A 27,988-nucleotide genomic window follows, 5' to 3' on the forward strand; every position below is an offset into this window, starting at 1 on the left:
ATGGAAAAGCATTTGGAGTCCATGTCTACAGACATGTCCCTACATGTTGTCCTGCTGACGCATAGGTGTAACCCCTGCCTTTTTTCAATGAGCTCATTGTACAGCTGACTGTCCTTCATGGGCCATTAAGCAGGCTAGATACTGCTGATGTCAATCTGTCTGGGAGCATCCCCCAGAAACACAGCACAAGTTTGATATACAAATATACCACACAATCAGTTTATATGTATTGAGTTATGAATATCCTATTTAGCCAATCATAACTTTTCCAGTGATGCCTTACATGGCATATCTTGTAAGATTCATTGCAATTTCATTGCAATTTTGTAATACTGATAGCAGTAATATTATAAATGGTCACCTATGTTCCATACTGTGTCTCACTGGGCTTGGAGGCTTGCTGTAAAATGCTGCATAGTAGATGTACCCTGAAAAGACACAATGCATAAAATTGTAGAAAAGTTACCTTGCTAGAGAGGCAACTAGCATTTTTTTCAGCTAAGCTATATGCCCATATTTTGATGGGATTATGGCTTTCTGGTACTAAAGATGCACACTTTTCCAGTAGCTATTTTCATTTTAACTAGTCAGCTGTATTTTTTCCTACCAGGTCACATATAATTATTTTTAAATGATCAGTAGATTCAGAGATGGGTGTCGTGACCAATTCTGCTTAAGCATGTAAAAGAGTCCACTGCCAACCATAAAACCACAAGGCTTAGTACCACTTTTAAAACCTATCTGAATGCTTCATTGCACTATCTTTATACTGATTTGTACATGTATTTCAAACTACTCTTTTATTCATTTGGTGAGACTTTGGTGTGCCAAACATGATATTTATACCATACATTTTTTGTGCTTTTGCTTAGTACCTTGGAGGCATGTCTATAGTTGAAATAGCCTTGGTTGTGGTGTGGCTCACAAGCTGAGGATAATTGTATTTTTATTTTTTTTCTCCTTTGCTCAGCTTTTCTACCCTTCATTGGCAATGAATAACGTAGTACCAGGTAGTACGGACAGCCTAATTTTTAATGAAAATGTAACAAGTGTAGTAGCACTCCTTCCCTTTGATCCTAGAACATATATCATATTTGCAGCTGAAACATTCCACAGTCTGTTTCAGAGTAGCAGCCTGGACAAGAGTATCCGCAAAAAGAAAAGGAGGACTTGTGGCACCTTAAAGACTAACAAACTTATTTGTGCCACAAGTACTCCTTTTCTTATTCCACAATCGGTAATGCATAAGAAACAGACAATCTTTGGCATTCAGGCTTGGGCATGGCAATCTGCATTTTCATCAAGTGGAAGAAAAATAATTAAGGGTATTAAAATTCAGTTCATTTCTAGGTTGGTCAGATGGCCCTTTCTAAACAGCCATCTTGAAAAGAGCACTTACATGGGAAGCGAACTGCAAATATGTTCTGTGTGGGAAGGCATGCACAACTTCTGTATGAAGGCTGAAGGTGCACCAGATTGTTTTGTTTAGATTAGAATGTGAAGATGGTTCACTGAACCAGTTTGGTCTGCACCTCTTCTGTTATCTGTTTTTTCTGAGAAGATGTTTCTGTTGAGTTCACTGTGAGCCCTGAGTCTGAGGGTATTCCCCCACCCCATCCCAAAGAAACAATGTTATTGTGGGCTATCAACCGGACAAACATTTTTAATTATTTTTCTGCTCTTTTAGAGAGAGAATCCTGGTTTAAACTCTTGAATCGAAACTTTTTAAGTTTCTGATACCAAATGGAACTTGATGTAACTTCACAATGACTTGTCAAACCACACAGGCAGCTGCTAAATGGCCTTTTTCTTGTTTTATTTAAGCTGGAAATGTTGAGTGAGACATTGTAGCAGACTTTGACCTTGTCTTTATAGTGAACTTGAGAGCTAAGAATCTATGTAAATATTTTCCCCCATAACTGATCTGAAACATTTATTACACTAACATGCTTGAAAATCACGAGTCAAAATTAAAAATGGAATCCTTTGTAAAACTTGCGCTGTATGTTGCTATTCCGCATGAATGCTGCCCTGCCTCTGTGGCGAGACTACATTTCTTTAGCTCTATATGGAATATGATGTAGCCCTTTCTGCTTTTTTATCTTTTGGCTAATAGTTTGGTTACCTTAGGGTAAAACACTTTTTTGGAGAGTATTTACGTTAGTCTTTACAAAGCTGTTAACTACCGAGAGCTAATTGGCTATCAGTTAACTCATGGTGGAAGTCTAATATAGACTGCTAATTATTGGTATCTTTATCTAACACGACTGTGAAAAGTATAGCATAAAAAAACCCTACATTCAATATTCTGTTCACATTTAATATATGCTGTATCACTTCAAATTGAGTTTGGAAGACCAAATACCTATTCGCATCAGTATACCACTTAGGATTTCACAGTTACTCATCCTTCCTCAGGAGGGAAGCCTGACCAGGCTGGGTGCTGCAGCAAATTCTCTTGTCCTCCTGGAATAAGGGGAGTCTTTCAGAGTGGGGTTTTTTAAAAATTCCTCTGACTCTTTAGGTTCATCTACAGCAGAGAGGAAAAAAGATGTTGCCGCAGCTGCAATGACTGCAAACTACTTCTGTGTCTGAACAAAGCTTGCACCTGCACTGGCCCACTGCATTCACTGTAATGCCAGTGTGGACTGGAACAGGTGTTGCAGCTGCACCGGTGCAGCTGGTCTCTCCCTCCCACTCCCTGTTCTAATTGGGTCCGAAGGCAGTTGATGTGGGTCTACTCTTGGCTCTACCGTTGCTGTTCCCTGCTGTCCTTCTTGTGTTCTCCCCCTCCCCCCCCCAAAAAAAAAAAAAAAGGTGGAGAGAGTTAGACTCATAACTTCATGTATACTTGTATTGATTCTAACTTACATGTCAGAAAACATCAAACCTAACCGGGAACTGTGCTGTTCTCAGCTCCTGAGAAACAGGAGAGTTAACAAATGCACATTAAACACCTGCTTAAAATAAACCTTGCTGTTTGATGTCCCATGATCCAGGTACTGCTGTTCTCTCACATAGCTCTCTTCTCTCTCCTCAATCCTCTAACAAAGGGCTTGTACTGGATGTGCCCCTGGGATGCTATTACGGGGGAGGGATTTGGAGGACCTGGAATGAATTCCTCTAGGGGGAGCTCTTCTCTCAACTCTGGTCTGGACCACTCCCCTGTCTGGATGTAGGAGGGAACGTTAAAGAAGCTGTTAATTCAGCTGTAAAACAGGGCCCTAGGCTGCAGGCTCTAGTCAGCCATTGAAGTGACTGTGGGTTGCAGGCTCTAACCCACAACTGGAAGTACAATAAGACAGACAAACACCTGAAATATTTAGACAAAAATCAAACCAAATTCCTTATCTCCTTGGAGCACTGTTCTACCAGTAAGCACCACACCACTTGGGGATATGCCAATGGACCACAGTCTGTCTGGCAGAAGGTGCAGGGTACTTCCTGCTATGCTCAAGCCATAGTATCTGCATACACAGCTCTTGCATGGTGGAAAACAAATGTTAACAGATCAAAATAACATACTGCCAATTATCCACCAGCTCCAGAGAGCTGTACAGAAGTTATAGGACAGGCACCAACTTGCACAGGTTGTGTTGTGGCAAATATTGTGTGTGCAGTGCCTTCATTTGCACATAGACTGGGTTTATGGTTATGGCATGCTGAACCATTGCAAGGTCATAGTATTCTGGCAATGTTTAGCTACGCTACTCTGAAATAGTGCCTTTTTCCATAGCATAAAGACCTTAAGTGACACCTGTAACAGGACTTTCATACTGTAGTGAAACAGATTACAATGTGAGTTTTGAGTTGAGGTGGATTCTGGTGGCTAATCCCCTTCCTCCCCCACCAAAAGCATAAAACTACTAGGGGGAAACCTCAGCTGCGCAGACTATGTGAATTCAAGATAAACAAAACTACATTTCATTAACTCTAGTTCTTTTTTTTAAAAACTAATCTGCTGGCTTGAGATCTCTAGAATCATGGAACAACCTTAATAATGAAACTGCAGCAGCACAGTAAATCATTAACTCCTGCAGGCAGCAATCTGGACAGTTTTCTTTGGGAACAGATACACGATCCAGACCTCAAGATACTTTTGAACTGACCCTGGAATTTTTTTATTTAATTATTTTCTCCGGAGTCCGATCCTTGACCGTCTGGAGTCCGGACCATGACAAAAAATAATCGACTACCTATGGCATACACTGTAAACAACTGAAAACATGTTTCAACAAACATTTCAGTTTCAGTAAGCGCTAAACACTAGTTTTTTTTTTCTCACTTAAAAAAACCTGTTCTCTGTCAGAGGCAGGATATTGAATTTAGTGCACCCAATCTGGAAGGGTAAATCCTGTGTTACTTACATCTATAAAAGGTTGTAATATTTGAAGCTTTCTCTGAGGGTGGAGAAAAGGGCAATCCTGACATTCTGTTGTAGCATCAAGGGAAAGATACTTAGCAGTGAGAAGTTACACAACTAATATTGTTTCTCCTAGTGAATTGCCTGGTAGTCTGTGTGTCTCCACGTGATTATTTTGTATTTAACAGGGAACTGAAATGGTAACTAGTAACATAATACTCCACCATTGTGTTAACTTGGAGTCATAGCATAACAAAGGCAGTTCTGGAAATAAAGGCTCCTTTAGTAAGAGATTCAACATACACATGGAAACAAAGACTTCAGGTAGAAATATAAGTTGTACTGCTTTATTCAGATAGGCAACTGTTCAACAGGTAAAGATTCACAACTGGGCCTTCAGAAAATCATTCATATTTATCACTTGCATGTTTACCTGCATTAAGTTACAATTTCTTGAGTATTGTATTTATCTAGCTGTGGTGTAAGCCAGTCTTTAAAATTACAATGTCTTTGAATTCATTTTACATTTCTCAAAGCTGTTATCCACCTTGCTCTGTACAGTAGTAGCGGTGCAATGAAAAAATATTTCCCATGGAAATCATTGGCCTCTCTTTGCTTTCTGTGATAGTGATAAGGTTTCTCTTAAACACTAGTCTCTAGAGCTATTTAATTATATACCCTGAAAGTAACCACCAACTTTATGGAACCAATGCTCTATTAGTTACAAATTGCAGCAGTCTTATTTGGAGGTGTCAGCTATTAAACTGACAGTCAGAAGGTCACATCACCAATTGCTTAAAGTAAACAGGAAAAAATAAAGGTCTGCTGAATTAGCCTGTACTACAGTAAGCACAAGCAGTGCTGTAATTGTATAGTATTCCTTAATGAGATACGTTAAGTAGGGCTCAGTTCTATAATAGAACTTCTTCCTAGCACTGACTCATTGTAGTACATTGGTGTGGATGTATGGTCCCTTCTTTGGCATTCTGACAGTTTATAAATTCTCTTACATCTTGTAGATGGGCTGAGACTGTCTCATGTTCGAAGCCGTTACAATCTGTACTGAAACTGTCCCCAGAAAATCCACAAACAGCTTCTTCCTTGCAGACTCACGGGGCTTGAGGCTGCCTTATTTTGGTTTCCTTGACTGTTTGTTTTTTCCTAACTCCCCTCCTTTCTGACTTGTCCTTTTGGCATGTTTTGTGTTCCCCTGCCACTGCTCATCTTATACATCACTCTGCCCCTTCAATGACCTAATCAGCTCCCATAGTCTTGAGCTTACACTGTCTACCCTCAACCTACTTCTGACTTCTTCCCCATGTCTATGCTTGCATATCCTTCTGGATGTCCTGTTAATTCCCTAAATTAAACCCAACAAAAGCTGAACTGTACTTTCCCTCCTAAATTAGCTTGCCTCCTCACTTCATCGATAACTCCACTGTCTTCTGTCAGTCTCGTAATGCTGGAGTTACTCTTTCCCTCTCAGTAAATCTAGTTACTTCCTAACACTTCCTGTGGGTTCTCACTGGTTAAAATGCTGATTCATGCCATGGCATGAACTCTTACAGGGGCTACAGTAAACTGCTCTTCTCCTGCAACTTTCTCCTCCTACCTTGACATCACCTAGCAACTAAAACAATCCTCTTGCCACTTTTTAGCAGTTGAGCCTCCTCCTTTTGGCCTCTCATTCCTCTTTGCTTAAAGATCAGTATCCTCATCTTTGCTAAGGTTCCACTCCTGTCTCATTTTCCACTCTTGGTTCTGAACTTTCACCTTTTGGGGCGCTCTCCTTTCATTGTTGCTTCCTTCATCTCCAACTCTGACATTCATGCCTGTCTTCACATTGCTCTCCTTTGGCCTGGAATGACATCCTTCCAGTGTGCCAAGCCTTCTCTCTCCCTGCAATCTCATATCAAACCCCATTGCTTTCCACTGCTGGCTTCTGTTTCTGTGCCACCTGATCTTAATTCTAATAGCATCATGTTTGTTTAAAGGCTAGAATTCCAGCAGTCGGACTGTGCATCTCAGTGGCACCTAAATATACTGTAGATTGTCAACCCATAATTCTTCACTCTTTTCATTTGTAGCTCTCAAAGCCCTTTCCAAGTATGGGCAAACCCCAGTATCCCTGTTTTACAGATGGGCAACCTGAGGCATAATTTAAATATAGTGCTGGATCCTCGGCTAATGTAAACCTGAGCTGTTTCAGAGCGTTCAATGGAGCCACATAGAATTGGTCAACTTCTTCCCCAAAAATGCAGCTTTTTGACTAAAACTTTCATGGAAAAGCCTCTAGTTTGGTCAAATCTTCCTGATTTTATTGAAAAACTGAATGTTCATTGGTTTAAAAACTCCTAGTTTTTGGGAGCCAAAAAAAATGTTTATGAAAATCAAGTAGTCCCTGGTTATGGCTTTCATTGGAAAAATGTTTCTCCCCCAAAGTTCCCTGTAAAGACACACACAATCCTATGGAAAAATTGGCACTTCTCAACCAGCTGCAGAGCTGCCCTGAATTCTACCAGCTAAGGATCTGGCTTTTAATATTATAAAACCCTGGGTACTCTCTGGCAAGCTGGACCTAAATCCTGTGGCAAGACTCCTTGCTCTCTTTTAGCACTCCCATGTAGAAAACTGAAATATCTGACAGATTCCAATTTTTTTTTTTTAATGGAAGCTTTTTAATTCAAGCGTGGAAACAATCTAGTATTCCTGGTTTTTAGTCAGCTTATTTGAAGCAGCCCCTAGCTTTTCAACACGTTTAACTACGAGGAGAAAAAAATCTGGTGCACAAACCTGCATCCTGGCTATTAGGGAAAGCTGGATTTGGATAGCTGGCTCTTTTGGTATTTAGGAAAGTGGGGAAGCAGTCTAGTTTTTTGGTACCCAGGAAGCTTTTGATACTGGGGGAGGGAATGGATTCCATGTTGACTGGGTCAGAAGTGACTAAAACTCTGAAGCGGAATTCATATGCCTCACTCTGACTTCTTTCATAGAAACATCTGGCCACACCCCAAAATTATGAACAAGCCCACTAGCTGGATGTTTCTGCTACAATCAGCAGTTGACTAGTTAATTGGTCGTCTGGCTTCAGTGTTAAGGGCTGCATCCATTCCCATTTCAGAATATCTGCAATGTTGGGGAGATAATGTTGCAAATGTTACTCCTGAGGAAATTCTGTGCCACTGTGCATACAGAATTTGCGCAGAAATTAATATTGTGGATGCAGAATTTCCTTTTTCTCCCACCGAAAAGGGCTACAGAGCTGCTGGCCGCCACTAGGGGCTGCTGGACCCAGCCTGCAAATAGAAGACACAGCTGGAGGGTTCCTGGGAGCTGCAGTTCCTTGCATGCCCTGAAGGAAGGAGGCAGCATGCAGGAAACTTAGTACAAACCCAGGACACAGCATCAGGCTGTTTCTCCCTGTGGATCCCTGGGGGTTAGGAGGTGTGGGTGACTGGGCTGAGGGAGGCCCTGTGGATGGGCTCTGGGGGATATGGGGTGCAGGTTTCTGGGCAGGGGGAGGCCTGGTGGCAGTGCTTTGGGGGAGGAAGGGGCATGGGGGGGTGATCCCCACAGTTGGGCTGTGGTGGGGGCGGGGGTGTGGGTGTCTAGGCTCTGGGGGGTACAGGGTGTGAGTATCTAGGCTGTGGTGGGCCCTGCAGCTGAGCTCTGGGGTAGGAGGAGGTACAAGTGTCTGGGCTGGGGGTTAGGGGGTACAGGTATGTGGGTCCCCCCCCATGGGGCTCTGAGGGGGAGGAGGCAGAGAAACAGATTTCTTTAATGCTCTACTCCTGGAGGAATTTTTTTGTCTATATTGTTAGACATAGTTGCTGACAGATATTTTGAAATTATGTAATCGTGCCAGTTTCAATTATTTTGGTAGTGTTTTGACAAAATATGCAGAATTTTAAAACATGCACAGAATTTTTAAATTTTTTAGGTTCAGAATTCCCCCAGGAGTAAAATGTGAGCCCAGTGCAGTGCTACTGTCAAAATCACAAGGGTTTAGGTACTACCTCAAAGTGTGTTTTGTGATGAACCCTGATTGTGGAATCATGGAATAATGGAGATCCTGAAATATAAACACAGCTTACAAAATCCTACAAAAACTATCAATATTCGGTGTGATCAAAAAGCAACTAAACAGTGTCCTTCACCCTGCTAATCCTGACTGTGTGCCAAGTCATGTTGATGACACTTGCAAAATAGTCATACTGGTGAGATGGAATCAGATTGCTGCTTGGCTGTGTGTGGGTGCCTGGCTTTATCCCCACAACTCTTTCCCATCATGTATGGGGAAGGGAAGGAGAGTGACAGATTGGTTTTTTTTTGTTTGTTTGTTTTTTGTCAAGGGCTGCTGGGTTGGGAAATTGAGAATGAGGGGATTCTTCACGAGTAGTGTGAGGGAAGGGAGGTGTCATTCCTATCCTCCTGCCCTTTTACTAACTAACCAGCAACTCTTACCCATTTTAGCACTGACTTTTGTGTGTGTCAGCTGCTCCAGTGCTCCAGGTGAGGGCCAGATTGACATGTATTGGGAAAAATATTTGTTTCCACTACTAAAGACAATGGAATGGGAAACTGACCATTGGTAGCTTAAAAAGGCATTCTGTGCTAAGATAATGGGAGAGATGGCTTCCACATGGAAGATTTAAAGTAGGGCTGTCAAGTGATTAAAAAAATTAATCGTCATTAATTATGCGATTAATCGCACAGTTAAACAATAGAATACCATTTATTTAAAGAAATGTATGTTTTCTACATTTTCAAATATATTGATTTCAGTTACAACACAGAATACCAAGTGTACAGTGCTCACTTTATATTTTTGATTATAAGTATTTGCACTGTAAAACAGCAAAATAAATATTATTTTTCAATTCACCTAATACAAGTACTGTAGTGTAATCTCTTTATCATGAAAGCTGAACTTACAAATGTAGAATTGTATAAAACAAAACACTGTTTTATTTTTGAATTCAATATAAAACTTTAGAGCCTGCAAGTCCGCCCAGTCCTATTTCTTGTTCAGCCAATCGCTCAGACAAATAATTTGTTTTGCATTTGCAGGAGATAATGCTTCTGAAAGTGAAAACAGGCATTTGTATGACACTGTTGTAGCCTGTATTGCAAGATATTTACATGCCAGATGCGCTAAAGAGTCATATGTCCCTTCATGCTTCAACCACCATTTCTGAGGACATGCATCCATGCTGATGACAGGTTCTGCTGAACAACGATCCAAAGCAGAGCGGACGGATGCATGTTCATTTTCACCATCTGAGTCAGATGCCACCAGCAGATGGTTGATTTTCTTTTTTGGCGGTTCGGGTTCTGTAGTTTCCGCATCAGAGTGTTGCTCTTTTAAGACTTCTGAAAGCTCCACACTCATCCCTCTCAGATTTTGGAAGGCACTTCAGATTCTTAAACCTTGGGTTGAGTGCTGTAGCCAGCTTTAGAAATCTGATATTCAAGCTGCCTTTGTGTTTTGTCAAATCTGCTGTGAAAGTGTTCTTAAATCAAACGTGCTGGGTCCTCATCCTAGACTACCATAACACACACTACATGGCAGAATGCAGGTAAAACCATAGAGCAGGAGACGTGCAATTCTCGTCCAAGGAGCTGAGACACAAATTTAATTAACGCATGTTTTTAAACAAGCATCATCAGCATGGAAGCATGTCCTCTGGAATGGTGGTTGAAGCGGCATATAAATGTTTAGCGGCATAGCATATCTGGCACGTAAATACCTTGCAATGCTGGCTACAAAAGTGCCCTGTGAATACCTGTTCTCGCTTTCAGGTGACGTAAATAAGAAGAGGGCAGCATTATCTCTCATAAATGTAAAGAAACTTGTTAAGCCATTTGCTAAGAAAAACAAGAAGTAGGACTGTGTGGACTTGTAGTCTCTAAAGTTTTACATTGTTTTGTTATTGATTGCAGTTATGTAACAAAAAAAAAATCTACATTTGTAAGTTGGACTTTCACGATAAAGAGATTGCAACTCAGTATTTGTATGAGGTTAATTGAAAAATACTATTTCTTTTGTCATTTTTACAATGCAAATATTTGTAATCAAAAGTAATATAAAGTGAGCACTGTACACTTTGTATTCTGTGTTGTAATTGAAATCAATATATTTCAAAATGTAGAAAAACATCCAAAAACATTTAATTTCAATTGGTATTCTATTAACAGCACAATTAAAATTGCAATTTATCATGATTAATTTTTTTGAGTTAATCGCGTGAGTTAACTGCGATTAATCAACGGCCCTAATTTAAAGTATTTTCTTCCCCTGAAAGTACAGAAGTACTAACTAGTGTCTTCAGGACACACCCACAGATCTCTCTGCAGATAGAGATTAAACTGTTTCCATCATAGACTCTCCGGACTGTACCTTGTCACTTCAAGACTTTTATCTAAAGCTTTTCTTGCACCAGCTGGAGATTGTATGTGCTGGCCCTTCTCTTGGGGTCTAAAGTGAGCACTGTATGGGTATGTCTATACGTACAGTGCTGCAGTTGCGCAGCCAATACAGCTGTGCTGTTGAAGCATGTGGTGAAGGTGCTCTATGCTGACGGGCCCGTCAGCCTAAAAATACCACCTCCGCAAGCGGCAGGAGCCGTGTCTGCGGGAGGAGCTCTCCCACTGATGTAGCGATGTGCACAGGAGCGACATTGTTGGTGTAACTTTCAAAACCTTGAGTGACACAAGTTTTGTTGACATAGCCTATGTTTCTTCAAGTAGCACTTTGTTTGAAACTAACTTGCCACTCTTAACAGTGTTTTTACAGGTGTCCTCTTCAGCATTTGAAGTGAAAGATCAGAGTGGTAAAGTCTGCATAATAGCTAATCTGTCAGTGTCCTTCTCAGTGGAATACACCACCAAGAGCAGTCAACAGGTAGGAGCAGTAGCTCAATGTTTACTTCTAATTTGCATTTTAAACAGGCAGACTGATGTTGGTGCAGGTGGGTTCTGTTAGGAGTTAGATCAGACATTAAGCCAGAAAAGCTGTTTGCGCAAACAATGCTCTTTAAATCTTTTATTTCTCCTGGCTTCTGGAATAATGGCTCTCTGACACTTTATTTCCTGAGTAGACTTTGGGAAGAACTAATAGTATGAAGACTGCCAGATGCTGCATGAACTTGGGTGATTTAATTTGTCAATTTGGGGTCCTAACATCAATACTAGAAACTGTTGCATTTTGCTGCTGCTGAAGGGTGCATTTAATACTTCAGATTACATCATACATTAGACCAGTGGTCCCCAAACTGTGGGGCATGCCCCTCTAGGGGCGTGGAGGAATGTTCAGGGGAGGGGGGGAATGCAGCAGGGCCCAGGCTAGACCCCACCGGCACTGCCCAGCTCTGGTCCCAGCCCCGGCTTCTGGGCGGGGGCATGGACAGGGATAAGGGGGGGGTGGGGGTGCAGTGTGAAAAGTTGGGGGACCACTGCACTAACCATGAGCAGCAACGCTTAGTTTGCCTTACCTCTGTGTAGAGAGTCTCTCAAATCCTGCAGATATGGCTGCTGGCTCCTTTTTTAAATTGTGACCTTCAGTTCAGTGGACAGCATGCCCTTCATACTGTGATTCTCCTGCTTTGTGTATGCACTTAATCCACTTTTATGCCAAGAAAAATTTTAGATCCTATGGACCGCTTCAGGAGAATTCTCTAGATGTCTGTCTGCCAGTTGTATAGCTGGACTCTCCTTGAGTCTGTCTGTTTCTTTTTTTTTTATGAGAGCTCCAGTGTATTGGGACAATTGCTGAAGCTGTTGGGTTTGCTTGTCCAGTTTGTAGCTCAGTTATTAGGTCAACAAATGATATGTGCTCATTAAATACCCATTTGAATATTTTAATTTCCACTGCTTTTAATGTTCAGATGTGGTGGTCTTCCTTTGGAGACAGCATGATACAGCTAGAGTTGCCACCTAGCCAGGTTTTCCCAGCATTGTCCCTTTTTTGGTATCCGTCCCAGGAAATCTGTAAAGGTGCTTAGTGTACACTGCAAGCTGTCTAGTCTTAAGGGCTCAGGATCATCCCAGATGTCTGTTTTTTGTATCTCAGAGGTGACAGCCCTAGGTCCAGTGGACAGGGCACTGGGTGGGGAGTTCAGACCTGGGTTCTATTGGCTCTTCTCTGCTACTGATCTGCTGTGGCCTTCAAATAATTTTTGCCTCTGTGCCTTAGTGTCCTCATCCGTAAAATGAGGATGATACTTACTTTAGCCCTTATATCTTAAGAGCTCTCAAAGCATTTTACAGAGGAAAGGAACTATTGCCCAAGCCAGTTTTTTCCATATATAAAGCAACATCTATAACTCTGCATTGTGCCAGTTTCAGTACAGCACTGCCAATTGAATCTGCTTATTTCAGTTGAAATGAAGAGCTCTTCAGAAGCAGCAGCAAACTGTGTTTCTGTAAGATTGTTTTGCTTCCCTTCTTCTGAAACTTGGAACACTCACCTTCGAGCATACTATACCTTAGCTTAGTTCATATCTGTCTCATAAATATACTATCCCTAAAGCTGAGAGTAGGTAGCTTTAACAATTTAAAACCTTTTTGCATGACTTCTACAAAAAAGTCTTCAGCAGTCTCAGTGAGGAGTTTGTTGGTTCAAAGTGTGTTGTCCACGTTCTTCATACATTCCAGTGTACTTTATTTGAAATGTTGCTTTAGTTCTAGAATTGAAAGATAGTTAACTTGTCTGCAGATGAACTGCTGTTAGTTACTTTGTGCTTCACTTGACTTGATCCAGATTTTACACTAGCAAATTAATTATTCCTAAGGTGCTGCAATGATCATGGCAGATAAAGTGATATATAGAAGTTCAGATCTTGAATTATTTAATTTTTATAGAGAAAACAGTCTAATAAAATCTCCATAGCAATAAATAGTCCATTAAATCCAAGTCCATTTTAAACACAACGTCTTTTAAAACCACGGCAGTTAAAGTTGTAATCCTTGGTACTGCTGTTGCAAGTTGTAGGGGTGTATAATGGGTAAGATCTTGTCTACCCTACTCTACCTGCCTTCCAGGATATCGCCCCAAATTCACTGCATATCCTAAGGCTAGGAATCATGCTAAAAATCTTTCTCAATCATTCAATTGAATAAATTGCACCTGCCACAGGTGAAGAGAACTGGGAAGTGCTGTATACTTCAGCACTGAAAACTAAAAGGGAATCCTTATGCTGATTGGCAGGATGTCTGTGTTTGGGCTGCCTGTTGGTTGCCACTTAATCAGTCTGGAAAAGAGTTAAAAGGTGAGAGTAGATAAATCTCTAGGCATACACTTTGAGGAGGAATGCAAAATGACATCCCTAGTAAGGGGGGAGAGAACTGCACAATGGGCAGAAATTACTGGATTGTGCGATATGGTTGAAAGAAGCAGAAGAGAGAATGAAAGTAAAACTGGAGAGGACTTCCTGTTGTGTGAATGCTCTTCCTCAGTCTCTTACAAGTTTCATTATATTCTAGGGAAGTGGTGAGCACAGACAAGATGGAGCCAAATGTCTGCTTATACATGTGTATAAGTGCCCTTTTGAGCAGCTAGCTTCCCTATCAATCTGTAATCTCTCGAGCTTCATGCCTTATTAGTAGACAGTACTTTCGAATGTCAGGCTCTGGCCTAGCAAGATTCCCTTTTATGGCATGTATGAGGAGTGAGCTGTGGAGGGCCCTAACATTCTGAACTATTTCAAAATTGCACCCGGGTTAAGTTTGGCATACACTAACATTCAAAGGAAGCTGCTTTCTTAACTCAAGCCAACTGGCCCTTATAAAAGATCAACTACACAGTGTTTCTCAGTGACTGGGCCATGGATTGGCACTAGGCCCTGAGATCTCCCTGACCGTTTAAGAAGGCAGCAAGCCGGCCCCTGGTATCAAAAAAGGTTGAGAAATATTAGTACAGCTTGTTAACTTCCCAGTGTTTGCTTTTGCCTTCAGTGCCGATGTAAAACCTTGTCATAGCTCCTCCTATTGCTCCTTTTCAGAAGTTAAGTAAAATAAGATTAGTAAGAATCATAGACCAGCAAGAGTTGTGCAAGCTGTACTGCTTAATTTAGTCCTTGTTACCCAGATGTCTTAAAACACCAGAGAACAAAGCTTAAATTCTCCAAACTTCCACTGAGTTCCTGTACCTCCGCTTCTTTAGTTCAGGATGTTGGGTACAATCCGTCTCATGGTGCTAGTGTGGAGGAGATTGGGGGGCAAGGAGGGGGTTGTTTCCTTAATTGTTCATGGAGCAAAATGCTATTCAAAAAATTTTAAACCTCAAACACTAAAGTATTTTTTGAGGGTTAAGTACTTTAATGCTGAGAATGTTCACCCTGTGGTAATGGACTCTGGCTGTGAGCGCTGGAGTAATTGCATAGGATAGTTGGAAAGTAACAGTAGGGAAGGCATTTACTAATCCCATTTAAAACTCTCTTGATTTTACCCACTTTAGTTGGCAGCAAATTTCACACTTACACAAAATGCTGAAGTACTGGCAAACAAAAGCAGTTGTGGTAAAGAGAATGTATCAGCTCCTGTACTGGCGATTGGATTTGGAGCAGGACATTTGTTACAAATGAATTTCACAAAGGCCTCAAAGCTGTACAGCGTTGACAAGCTAATGTTCCTTTACAATTTGTCCGATACAACGGTGTTCCCCAACTCAACTGGAGGTGAAGTAAAAATTTTCTTGGCTTTCTGTTGTTGTTATACATGTGGAATAGCACTTTTTTATTTTTCTGTACCGTGTTGTCTGGAGACATACTAATCTTTGCATAACTGTAAATTTTTTGTTCCAGAAACAAAGGAGGTTTCGCAAAAACCTAATATTCGGGCAGACTTGGACACAAGATATAGATGTTTCAGTACCAACCAGATTAATATGTTGAATGTGATCATAACTCTTAGCAATGTTACGCTTCAAGCATATCTTGTGAATCATACCTTAAGCGGAAATGGTAAGTATCTCTGGTTTATTGAGAGAATATACTGAGACAAGCAAACCTCCTTTGTTGTTTCCACTAGGTCTGTGGAGGCCTGCGTGAGTAGGTAATCAGAAATAGAAATATCCTTTCACCTCGAGATGACGTCTGTTCAGTGCCAGCATAGGCTGGACATGAAAGCCACCATCTGACAGCTGTACAGTGAACTCATGTGGCTTCAGTTCAGGCACACATTGGCAGCCTTGGTACAAGCCAAGGATTGTATCTGCCTGGACATCGTAAGTATTACAGAAGGGTCGCTGAAGCGCATTAGTGGTGCGATATAGGAGGCAGTGGCGGCGGCTGCTGCCTGTTCTGCACCTGATAAACAGGACCAGCCATCAAGAGGGTGAATCCCACTCCCACTCATGTTGATAGCAAAACTCTCTCTCTTCAGTCGGGTCTGGATTTCACTCTAGCTGTCGAGTACGTTCCATGAACATTACATTTAAAAAGTTACTGTTGCTTTCAGTATGAATGCTCCCTATCCGGACATCGTCAGCTGGGTCCAGCATAGTCCATGGAAAACTGGGAAGGAATTTAGAGGGGAGATGACTGTACTTCCCCATACAGCAGCATCTTTCTAGTGCAGGAGACTAGTCTGCAGTGACATGGCTGGCGAATGTCTGTCTCCAAAGCCCTCTTTGGTCAATGGGAATTTCTGAACGGGTGCTGAATGAGGCTCGTCCTTGTGCAAATACAAGTGTAGACTGTTCTTCACTGGTTCAGCTACGCCTGTATTCATTCTTGTCAGTGTGCAATTCTGATCATGTAGTCACAAGTTAGACCGGAGATTCTCACTGTGTTGGTCCCCTCCCAAGAGTATCTTGGGATTTACTTAGTTATATATTCCTGGCTCTTCTTTCAGATGGGGAAGTGGGAGCTGCTACTGCTGCAGAAAGGGAGACCTGACTCTTACCTGCTGGTGGCAAATTGCCTACTTTCCTGAAGATAGGTGTGCAGGAAGTTTACCTGTTCAGTTTTTGCCTTGGCCTAAGATGATACTGAAGGATCCAAGCTCATATTCAATATTGGCCTCTGGTGACCAGACAACTTGGCATCCTTGCTTTAAAAAGGTGGCTAGTTGTTATGGGAAACCATCTTTTATAAATCGCTGAAAATAACACATCTGTACTGTATTTGGGACTTATTCCCACTTGCAAATGGGATCCTTCCTTCTACTGCGATACACAAGCTAATCAATTTCCCCAAACATACTAAAGGCCTCAATATATAGGGCTGTGTAGCTGCAGTAACTATAGGAAGATCTTCTGTGTGGCACCATGTAAACCTACTGAATAGTACTCTGGCTTGTCCTTAAGCTCAGACGGGGGAATGATCTCATAGGCCAGGGTGTTAGCTCAGAGAGCAGAGCCAAACAGGGCTTCCATGCAGCATCTACACCAAGTCCACTGTGGACTGGAAAGGCAGGCTGGTCCGGTCTCCCACTGGGATGTAAGCTCCTTGGCACACCTTACCCTGAAATGGGCAGGAGATGCCAAAGAACATATGGGGATCTGTGTTACTGTGTGTGCTTTGAGGGTTTAATTAGCTTGAAGTTTAAGTACAACCCTTCTTGACCTGCAGCCCACAGTAAAACTTCTGGAGACTGGAATTGTGCAGCATGTTTATTTAAAACCACTGCTAAGGAGTTAAGTAACCAAAAACTACATACATAGCATGGAGACTAAACTCTACGAGTGGTTCCTCAGACACAGCAGCCAGATCTGCACTACAGTGTTTGCTGCATGGTCTCTTTTAGCCACATTAAAGTGTCACGTTTACTATTTTTAAGGGTAGTGTTCTTGGAGTGGGACATAATCATGGCTCAAAGCTTAGGGTCCTATCCCACAGGGATTTCCTTTCCCTGACTTGCGTGGCTGGTTTAGAAAAGGAGCAGAATGCAAGGGCCTTGGGTGAAGAGTTGCTAAAACAAGTCAGGAACTTGTGTTAGGAGACCCCTGGCATCTCTTGGCAAACAATAGGGATGGGGAGGCTGCGGGGTCACTGCTCCCCTATGACAGCTTTTCCTTCCCATTTACCACCTGGATTCTGGCTTTGAACTGGACAAGAACAGAAGCGAGGCCGGCAAGCTGAAAGTGCATAAAACAAAAATTGTTCCCTTCAGAGAAGTGGCGGGGGGGTGGCTACTAATGCAAGCAGGTCTGATTAGGAATTGACCGAGGGAATGAACCTCACAGGCTGTGCCTGTGCTAGGGGGCCAAGGTGTATTTTGGACAACCATTAGAAAGAGCAATGCAGAGCAGCCTGTGAACAAGCTCCGTAAGAAGCTAGATCGGGGTGGGCAAACTTTTTGGCCCGAGGTCCACCTCGGGGAATAGAAATTGCATGGTGGACCATGAATGCTCACAAAATTGGGTTTGGGGTGTGGGCTCTAGGGTGGGGCTGGGGATGAGAGGTTTGGGGTGGGGGAGGGTGCTCTGGGCTGGGATTGAGGGGTTTGGAGAGTGGGTGGGGGATCAAGGCTGGAGTAGGGGGTTGGGGCGTGCGGAGAGGCTCAGGGATGCAGGCTCTGAGCTGCACTTACCTCAAGCGGCTCCTGGAAGCAGTGGTATGTCCCTTCTCTGGTTCCTATGTGGAGGTGCGGCCAGGCAGCTCTGCATGCTGCCCCATCCGCAGGCACAGCTCCTGCAGCTCTCATTGGAGCTCCCAGGGGGCCACTGGTGCACATAGGAGCCGGAGCGGGGCCATGCTGTGGCTTCCAGGAGCCATGTGGAGCAGCCCCTGACCCTGCGCCCAGGCTGGAGTGGGGCCGAGCCACGTGGTGCGGCCCCAGACCTCTCTCCCTGGTGGGGGCTCACAAAACGGCTCGCGGGCTAGATGCAGGCCGTCGTTTGCCCACCTTTGAGCTAGATACCAGTAGTGATGCCATGGAAGTGCTCGGGAACGCCACTGGTGCTAAGCAAGTCCCCAGCTGCCAGCCATTCAGTAAGACCCTCAGTCCCAGACTTGTACTATACTAGAAAATGGCTTTCAAGGAGAACACAAGGACCAGCTTCTGCTTTCCAGTGTGCTGGCTGCTAACAGACTAGGGTTGCAACATGAGCCTAGCTATGTATATGCCAGCAGAGGGAGCTAGCTGCATCATGATAAATCAGGGATATGTGTAAATACTCTTGATTTGATGAAAATAAGTAAATGTCAAACTAATGGATGGATAGCTTCTATTTCACCATAAACTGCTGTTCTGCTAAAACTAATAGAGTAGGGATGTGTCATCTTGATACCTGAAATAGAATGGGTTTTGAGAAACCTCCTTTTGTGCTAGGCACAAGGCATTATGGAAGAAAGTGAATCTGACCAGTTCTGTATTGAATCTGACCAGTTCTGTATTGAATCTAACCAGTAAAAGATTCTTGAATTTTTTAGTTGGTGGTAATAGGTACTAAGACTGAAACTCCTTAAAATAAGGGGATGTTCATTCTCTCCTCTCCCTCAAAGATAAATTAGTCTTAAAATCTTTCTGTTGTGTGAATGACTTCCTTGTAATTTTGTGCCGTTGTACTTGATCACCTTGTACTCCTTTCGTTCCAGAAACTGTGTGTGATGCAGATAAGACACCCACTACTCCTGCAGTCACTACAACAACAACAAGCCAGGCACCTACAACAACAAGCCAGGCACCAACCTCACCTCCACAAAATCCAGGGACTGGGAAATATAATGTGACTGGTACAAATGGGACCTGTGTACTTGCTCATATGGGGCTGCAGCTTAATGTCACGTATCTAAGAAAAGATGGAAAGGTATATCTTGTTTGATTTGTACACTAAAACCTTACACAGAGAACTAGTGAATATTGCTTCCCTATGCTTCATAGACTGGACTGAATGTTAATAGTACTCAATTATGGTTCTCCAGTTGAATTGTTTAACGTTTTAACTTGATAGAGTGAATATTCAGACAATACAGAATTAGTGTAAACTTGCTATAAATAGTGTGTTCCTGATGTACTGGGAGCTGCCCTGGATAAGACACTTAAATATGTCTCCATTACATAGCAGGACTCTACAACCTGAATATTGAAATCCAACTAAAATATATTTGTTCAAGCCATAGAAACAGTTGAAAACATCAGAAGGAGAATCTGGAAAATGAAGATGTTACTTAAATGTGTTTGCCTCATTTAGACACACAAATTAGTGTTTGAAAATGAGGCATCTGAATCTGAACAAACTTTCAAATTCTGTGCAGACAATTGACAGTCCTTTGATACTATGCTCTTGCAATTTGCTGAGTTTCACAGTCTGTAATTTCCAGTTTCACACAGTTTCAGCCAGTGTCAAAGGCCAATACACGTGAATTTTGAGGGCGCAGAACTGGTTCATAGACAAACTTAGTAGTCTTCCCTGTAACTGTATTTTTGCAACAGAATCTATTGGCTCTTTTCAGTCTGCCTCCTGCCTACTCTTGCTTCCTGGCTCCCTTGGCTCTATACTTTTGCTGCAAAGCTCAGCTCACCAGCTTTGGTGTCAAGCCTGTACCTTCCTACACACATACTTAGTTCATTAACAGGTCTGCTGGAGGGGAATAATTGGGAATCCCACTCTGGTAGATTGGGCTCTTCCCTGGCAAACCACAGTAAGGCTTACTCGACAGACCAAAAGCTCCCATCCTTAGGGGACTTTGGTTGCAAGATCCCTTTTGCTGGTCCATGATTTTGATGCAAGTCAAAGGAGATGATTGCAGTCAAACTTTGGATACTGTGAGGTCCAGAAGGTAAGAAAGGTGAACTGCTTTGTGGATGTTAACGTTGCCGGTGACTTGCTTGACCCCTAATGATTGTATTAATGGGAAATGCATTTCACAACCTTAGCTGTAAGTTACAGGTCACCTGTATGGAATCTGGTAAGCCATTTCCTGCAACATGAACTTCTAGCTCCACTGAAATGGTTCACTTGTCCCCTAATGCAGTGGCTCTCAACCATTCCAGACTACTGTACCCCTTTCAAGAGTCTTGCATACCCCCAAGTTACACCTCACTTAACAACTACTTGCTTACAAAATCAGACCTAAAAATACAAAAATGTCACAGCACACTTACTGACAAATTGCTTGCGTTCTCATTTTTACCGTATAATTATGAATCAATTGGAATATAAATGATGTACTTACATTTCAGTATGAAATTCTAGTTCGTACTGACTTCGCTAGTGCTTTTTATGTAACCTGTTGTAAGACTACGCAAATATCTAGATGAGTTGATGTACCCTCTGGGGTATGAATACCCCTGTTTGAGAATCATTGCCCTAAAGAGTAGTTGGAGTTTATAAAAGGTCTCTTGTAGGGCCAGCCAACCAGTAAAATTCTACTCCCAAAACCTGGTTCTCAAGAGTTCTAAGTATTGCTGAGACAGTTTGGTGATTCCTCCTTACCCCTAGGTTGGGTATTTTGCCCTACATCAGTCAAGACACAGGTGTTTAATCTTGCCAAATTACTCTTGTAAGAAGAAAATTGTTGTTTTATCAGAGCTTGTATGCGCACATTTCTGATTCAGTCCAACAGGCTTAAAACCTTTACCTCCTAGCACTCTGCAAACAGGATTGTCTGAAATGCTGAGGTGTTACTGTTGTGTAATTAACCCTTTCAAACTGTCTTGCCTTTACATGAGTCAGTAATCAGCAAGATAATCCCTTATGGCCTTTGTCAGTTTTCCCTCATGTGGAAGCAGAAGAGCGTTCATATGGTTGCTTTAATCTGATTTAATAAGCCTTAGTGCATTGGTGGTGATGGCTGATGTTTCCATCAGGCTCCTTCAATGCAGTACTAGCTTCCTTAGCTGCAACATGTTTTAGCTGGAAAATACAGTTTCAGACTGTAGCCAAGGGTCTGGGCCTTAAGGAGAGCACGGCGAGGCTTGAATGGTGGTGTAAGCACAAGGAACCTGTGGCCACATAACCAGCACTTTTACACACACATGCAATTTTTCATGCATCTGAGGGGAAGCCAGGTAGAAATGAGCTGAAAACTGAGGCAGGGTTCACCTCTTGCTGTAAAATGTAATAACAAGCCCTTCTCTCCTCCATAGACTGGATTGGATGTGCTGAATATTGTTCCAGTGAATACATCTTTCTCTGGGAGCTGTGACCATTCCTCTGCCTTTCTGAACCTGACTTTTGGGAAAACCAGACTTTTATTCCATTTTCTACTGGTAAGGGTGTTTAAATGTAATATCGTGCACAGCTCTGGCATGCTTTTTAGATGTGACTAAATTGTTCTGGACTCAAGATAGGTTTAATTTTGTTTTGTTTTTGTTTGTGACAGTCTTTTTTTATTCCAAAAAAGTTTGTTACATCCCCTACAGAATGTATAACAAAGGAGGAGGGGGAGGATTTTTTTTAAGTAGAAGAAATGTTGGGAAATAAAGGAGTACTCTGATGGACAATTGCACAATGTATTAGTAACAATGAGACTGTTGGTAGCTCTGTTACTTGAAAAAACCTTTAGTGGAACAGACTGCTGTAAAAAGGTGTTTCATCTAATTATATATGACCAGCTTGCAGAAGGAATTGGATTCCAGGCCTCTTAGTAATACTGTTTACAACGCATGACCGGTGTACCTGCTGCTTCGCTGTCTTCTGCAGTGATTTGTTAGGTACAATGTTTCCTTTGTTGCATCAGCAGCACATGTGACAGAAGGGTTGATCGCTCTTTTATTTCCCAGGTGGGGGTGTTTGTATTTGCTCACTGACTTGAGCAATTACGATCAACCTGAAATTTCTAATTGTCAGCCTTTAAAGGGACAAATTGACTTTGGCTTGAGTTAAAGCCATTCATGTAGGTCCTGGCTCTCTAGCCCACGGGTGGCCAGCCTGTGGCTCCGGAGCCACATGCAGCTCTTCAGAAGTTAATATGAGGCTCCTTGGATAGGCACCAACTCCAGGGCTGGAGCTACAGGCGCCAACTTTCCAGTGTACTGGGGGGTGCTCACTGCTCAACCCCTGGCTCTGCCACAGGCTCTGCCCCCACTCCACCCCTTCCCACCCCCTCCCCTGAGCCTGCCGTGCCTTTGCTCCTCTCCCCCCAGAGCCTCCTGCATGCCACGAAACAGCTGATAATCTGTGATCGGCAGGGTGCTGAGAGCTGAGGGGGAGCTGATGGGAGACTGCTGACGAATTACTGTGGCTCTTTGGCAATGTACATTGGTAAATTCTGGCTCCTTCTCAGGCTCAGGTCAGCCACCCCTGCTCTAAGGCCTTCCATTGAGCACTTGTGCTGTGTCCTTGGCTGTATTTCACAGTAATTCCTCACTTAACGTTGTAGTTCTGTTCCTGAAAAATGCAACTTTACGCGAAACAATGTTAAGCGAATTCAATTTCCGCATAAGAATTAATGTAAATGGGGGGGGGGGGGTTAGGTTCCAGGGAGAGGGAGGGAGAGATTTTTTTTGTCTGGCAAAAAAAAAAAATATAGATATTTAAAAAACACACACGGTAAGTTTTAAACAAATAATTTAATACTGTACGCAGCAATGATGATTGTGAAGCTTGGTTGAGGTGGTGGAGTCAGAGGGTGGGATGTTTCCCAGGGAATGCCTTCGTGCTAAATGATGAACTAGCAATTGGCTGAGCCCTCAAGGGTTAACTTGTTGTTAATGTAGCCTCACACTCCACAAGGCAGCATGAATGGAGGGAGGGGACACAGCATGGCAGACAGAGAGATGTGCATTTCCCCTTTAAGTAGGCTGACACTACTCCTTAAGTGCACTACCTTGTTAAGTTAATCAGCAAGCTGAGACCCAGCAGCTGCTGCCAGGAAGCTCCCTCTGTTCTCAGCCCTGTCATGTGTCCCCCATGCGCTATGGAGATGGGGTGAGCAGGGGGAAGGGGGACACCGACATTAGCCCTCCTCCCCAAGCAAGCAGGAGGCTCGGGGAGCAGCTCCAAGGCAGAGGGCAGGAGCAGCACATGGCAGTGGAGGGGGGACAGCTGAACTGCCAGCAATTGATAGCTTGCTGAGCAGCTGCTGCACAGGGAACTTAGGGGAGTAGGGGGGCGGTGGCTGCTGGTCCACCCTGGTTCCAAGCCCCCACCCGCTAGCTGCAATGGGATGCTCTTCCTGCAAGCAGTGGACAAAGCAGGCAGCTGCCATATGGTGTTAAAGGGAGCACTGCACAACTTTAAATGAGCATGTTCCCTAATTGATCAACATAATGTTAACCAGGATGACTTTAAGTGAGGAGTTACTGTACAGATTCCCATGCTGACCCAGGATGGTGGGTTGTGCTTTTGATGTGGTGTTGAGAGTGTCTGTCCTGTTTACCATGTTCAAATGCAACTTGGTAGCTCTTTAAAAAGTCTCAGGGCATTTTCAGCCTGACCACCACTGACCACTTTACCCTGGCATATTCTTCCCTAAGTTGGATCCCTCTCCAGGGTTTTTGCTAAAACTGTAGTTGGTATCACATTCTAGAATGTCTTGGGTTTTTGTTTTTTTAGTGAACTTGGCAGTTCTAATGAGGGTGCATTAAACTCTTCAATTGTAGAACTACATTGTACTTTGACTGTTTAAAATGTTATGTATGGATGCCAACTTTTTTTTTTTTTTAGAATACAAGTACTGATAAGTTTTTCCTGCAAGGTGTCAGTGTGACCACAACTTTGCCTTCTGAAGCTAAAGGTAAAAAGATTTTTGTTAAATAAAGTCATAGACTAGCTCTGTAAATATTAAGGGAGCCTCGACATGTGCACACAAATACTGAGGGCGAAGTGTGGGGGTAGGGGGGAATGTGTGTTCTGTTTTAACTACTTGAATTTTCTTAAGCCTTTGCAGCTTCGGTTTTTCAAATGTATTTTGTGATTTATGCTGCTTTTTGTTGCACAGAACCAAAGTTTGAAGCTGTTAACAACAGCATGAGTGAGCTGAGAGCTACAGTGGGGAACTCCTATAAGTGTAATGCAGAGGAGAAACTTTGGGTCTCAGCCGGTGCCTTTGTCAACTTATTCGATGTTTGGGTCCAAGTTTTCAAGATCGATGGAAACCAATTTGGAGCAGGTAAAAAACTGCATACATCTACACTTTAAAGTGTTAAAGGTTTTACTGAACTTGCATGTTTTACTGATTTAAGCATATTTTTTTCAGAATCTAGTCTTTAGAGTTAGTAGCCAGTTGAGTAAATTCAGCTTGGTCTAAGCTCCTATTCACAGCATGACTCATTACAACTGTGATTCAGACCAACAAGTACAGCTAGCTGAGTGTCTGGATTAAGGCTAGTGCATTACGTGTAAATAAATGCAAAGTTTTCTTGAAATAGCGCATATAAAGATAGAAGCACACAATTGTGCACAGAAAAGTTTGTTTAGAGGATCTATAATTAGACTTCCACACCAGTGTTCTCTTGGGCAATCGTACCAAAGGAACAAAGATCTGAAGCTGAGTTCCCAACTGGTTAAATCATCTCTATGGTTAGTCACAAGGGAAGGTGTTAGGGGAGAGTTGTTTTGGGTAGCTAGGAAGGAGAGGCTACTTGTCGCCTCGTGTAGTATTGGCTGTATTAATTGTGGGGAACTTGTACATATAAATCCACTATTACACTGTGTACAACATGTGATTTACTGCACAGTCAGTACTGTTTATCAAAAGGGTACACAACAAGCTGTTCATTACTGAGCTTGAAAAGCAAGCTGACTTAGTGGCTATGGTAAGGGAGCTCCTTCCATTGTTGCTGGCAGGCTAGAAGTTAACTGGCTCAAGTTTAGGATTTATCTATATGCTAGGAGTAGAATCTTCCAACATGAAATCAACAGAGTTTGGTACCTTTCCTGTCAATGGACCAGTGCCTAATGTGAATTTTTTTCCTCTACAGTGGAAGAATGTCAGCTGGATGAAAACAACATGGTGATCCCTATAATTGTTGGCGCAGCCCTTGCTGGACTTGTCCTGATTGTCTTGATTGCTTATTTGATTGGCAGAAAGAGAAGCCATGCTGGATATCAAACAATCTAATGACTTACACTTAAATGAATCCAGGGGTTGATAAAAAGCAGTTGCAAGAAGTGGATAAATTAATTTCCCCTAAACTGAGATTCCTTATTATAAGGGAGCACAGTCTTTCTTACAAAATGCTTCTTGTTAAATTCTGCTTCATTAAATGTGAATCCATCTTGCAGCATTTAATTATGCATGAAGGAATAACCTCTCAAATTCTGGTGTTTAATTTTGCTAACTGGTTAAATATTTAACTCCCTAAGAGTGCTTTTCTGAATTGGCATGAATTTAATGTCAGTTAGAAATATTCCAGACTGGGGTGTAGCTAATTCATTCACTCAGATTTAAGTCTAACAAAGGGAAGCTTTCACTGTTGGTACTATTACCCTCCTGTGATGAAGTTAGTAATTCTACTGATACCTTTTAAAGTAAGTAATGACTGACCAATCAAAATCTAAAAATTAATTCCCCTGCCCACCTCCTCCCATCTGTGTTTTACTAAGCTTTAAACACAGCATATGTGGCATCTGCAGGGTATGAACAATGCAATACTCAAATGTTCTAGGAACTCGTATTTACAATTGGACAATTCCATATTTGATGCTCTGCCAGCTTAAGAGCTGGCTCTTTTTAAAATATAAAATGGGTTTGGTTTTTTTTGTAAAGTGATTTTCAGTCTCTTCTGGTGGATGTTCCAGTGCAATCCTGTTACTGCAGACTCTCTTGCTTAAACTTGGCTGGGGTTGTACACTTTAAGGATTTGTTATGTATGCATTGCCTATAACAATGCTAATAAAGACACGTTTTTCTGTAGAGTGTCCAGTACCTTTCTACGTAACATTGCTCTTGCTTTTTTTTAAAAAATATTTCTGATCAAATAATGAAGCTGCATACACCCCTTCCTCCTCACTTTAAAATAATCAGGGTAGGTGTACTCCTCCTTTTAATCAGAGATATACACCATTGGTTGGCATGGGCTTCTGCACAGGTTAGATATGTTTGTACATATCCAAGGTCACTGCCAGGCTTGTGATGCCATATCTTCACTGACACTTCTAGCTGCGCTAGCTAGAACAAAACTATGGCAGGTATACCTACTCATGCTGTAGTCCCACTTCTGTCTGCAGTGTACCCATCAGGTTTACACTAACTAAACTGTTCTAAGTAACATTGAAAGGACTGGATTACTATTTCAAGGAGTATAGAGCATTATAGGGAGTCTGGGAATACTTGACTTTCTACATTTTTCTCTGGCAGGAAGATGGCCAGACCTATTTAAGAGGAGATGCATCCACTGGGTGGGGGAATCCTTTGCCATTTTGGAAGGGCTGGTCATTTGTGGCAACTTGCTACATTCAAGCAGATCAGAGCTAGTTTTATCACAGACCTGCCAAAACTTTCCATGTCTTCTCCTACTGAGGGGCATAAAATCCTCTAATTGTGCAGGCCCATCCCTCTTTAAGTGGAGTCTGACTCCTGCAGCAGTTGCTGAGGTCTTGAGAACACAATTCTCCCTTGTTCCTTTTCTTTTTAAATAGGAGTTAGAAGCTGGCTGTTCTTCCCCAGTTCAAGGGTGTGTTGGGACAAATTAACACTTTTATAAATGAATTCTGAAAGATATGGTCTGGGCTACTGAGGCAGTGTGGGCATAGACTTCACAGTTCAGCAAAATAGTTGGAAGAAGCAGAAATCTGACAGTCTCTACTGCACCAGTGGTCACAGACCTAAGTGGCAATTCAACAAAAAAAACTTCAAAAACAGACTAGTGAGAGACTGCTGAATTGGAATTAATTTGCAAACTGGATACAATTAATTTAGGCTTGAAGAAAGACTGGGAGTGGATGTGTCATTACACAAAGTAAAACTATTTCCCCATGTTTATTCCCCATTTCTCACATGTCATCAACTGCTGGAAATGGCCCACCTTCATTATCAGTACAAAAGGTTTTTTCTGCCCCCTGCTGGTAATAGCTCACCTTACCTGATCAGTCTTGTTAGTGTGTATGGTAACACCCATTGTTTCATGTTCTGTGTATATAAAATCTCCCCATTGTATTTTCCACTACATGCAGCCAATGAAGTGAGCTGTAGCTCACAAGCGCTTATACTCAAATACATGTGTTTAGTCTCTAAGGTGCCACAAGTACTCTTTTCTTTTTGTGGATACAGACTAGCACAGCTGCTACTCTGAAGCCTGTGTTTTATATGCTTTACCCACTAACATTGCTCTTATATTTAATAGGTAAAGCAGATTGATTGACCCCTCTTAAGCATTACCACTCAGTGTTCCCTAGGGCAGGGCCAAGGCAGAATACTGAAGACTCAAACCTGCCAGCATGTGGTTGATAGAGGCTTTCCCTCATACAGCCATTTCATGGTCACTTCAGAATATATTCACTGTATACATTGTCATGAACAGACAGAGCTAAAAGTCAAAGCAATACTGTAAGAGAAACAGGCAAAGTAATTGGAGAACTGTTCCAAGTAAGCATTACAGTTAAAGAGAAAAAAGAAAAGGAGTACTTGTGGCACCTTAGAGACTAACCACACACACACACCCCCCCTCCAAAAACCACACTGGGGGGGGGGGGGTGAGAAAACCTGGATTAGTGCTGGAAATGACCCACCTTGATTATCATGCGCATTATAAAGAGAGGTTTCAAAGAGGGATGGGCTATTACCAGCAGGAGAG

The 27,988-nt window shown here is 42.4% G+C and overlaps 1 protein-coding gene across 1 annotated transcript in view; it reads left to right on the forward strand.

The window, feature by feature from the left end:
• The window catches only part of LAMP1 (lysosomal associated membrane protein 1), a 33,675-nt gene extending 5,687 nt beyond the window's left edge, over positions 1–27,988 (forward strand). The window contains exons 2-9 of the mRNA XM_074963985.1: positions 11,149–11,267; positions 14,820–15,039; positions 15,166–15,324; positions 18,904–19,115; positions 21,398–21,520; positions 23,919–23,988; positions 24,193–24,363; positions 25,175–27,988. Coding sequence (XP_074820086.1) covers positions 11,149–11,267; positions 14,820–15,039; positions 15,166–15,324; positions 18,904–19,115; positions 21,398–21,520; positions 23,919–23,988; positions 24,193–24,363; positions 25,175–25,314 — 1,214 coding nt within the window. The 3' untranslated portion in view covers positions 25,315–27,988. The remainder of the gene's footprint in view (positions 1–11,148; positions 11,268–14,819; positions 15,040–15,165; positions 15,325–18,903; positions 19,116–21,397; positions 21,521–23,918; positions 23,989–24,192; positions 24,364–25,174) is intronic.

The sequence above is a fragment of the Natator depressus genome, chromosome 1 (genome assembly GCF_965152275.1).
Source record: "Natator depressus isolate rNatDep1 chromosome 1, rNatDep2.hap1, whole genome shotgun sequence".
In the NCBI taxonomy this organism is placed as follows: Eukaryota; Metazoa; Chordata; order Testudines; family Cheloniidae; genus Natator; species Natator depressus.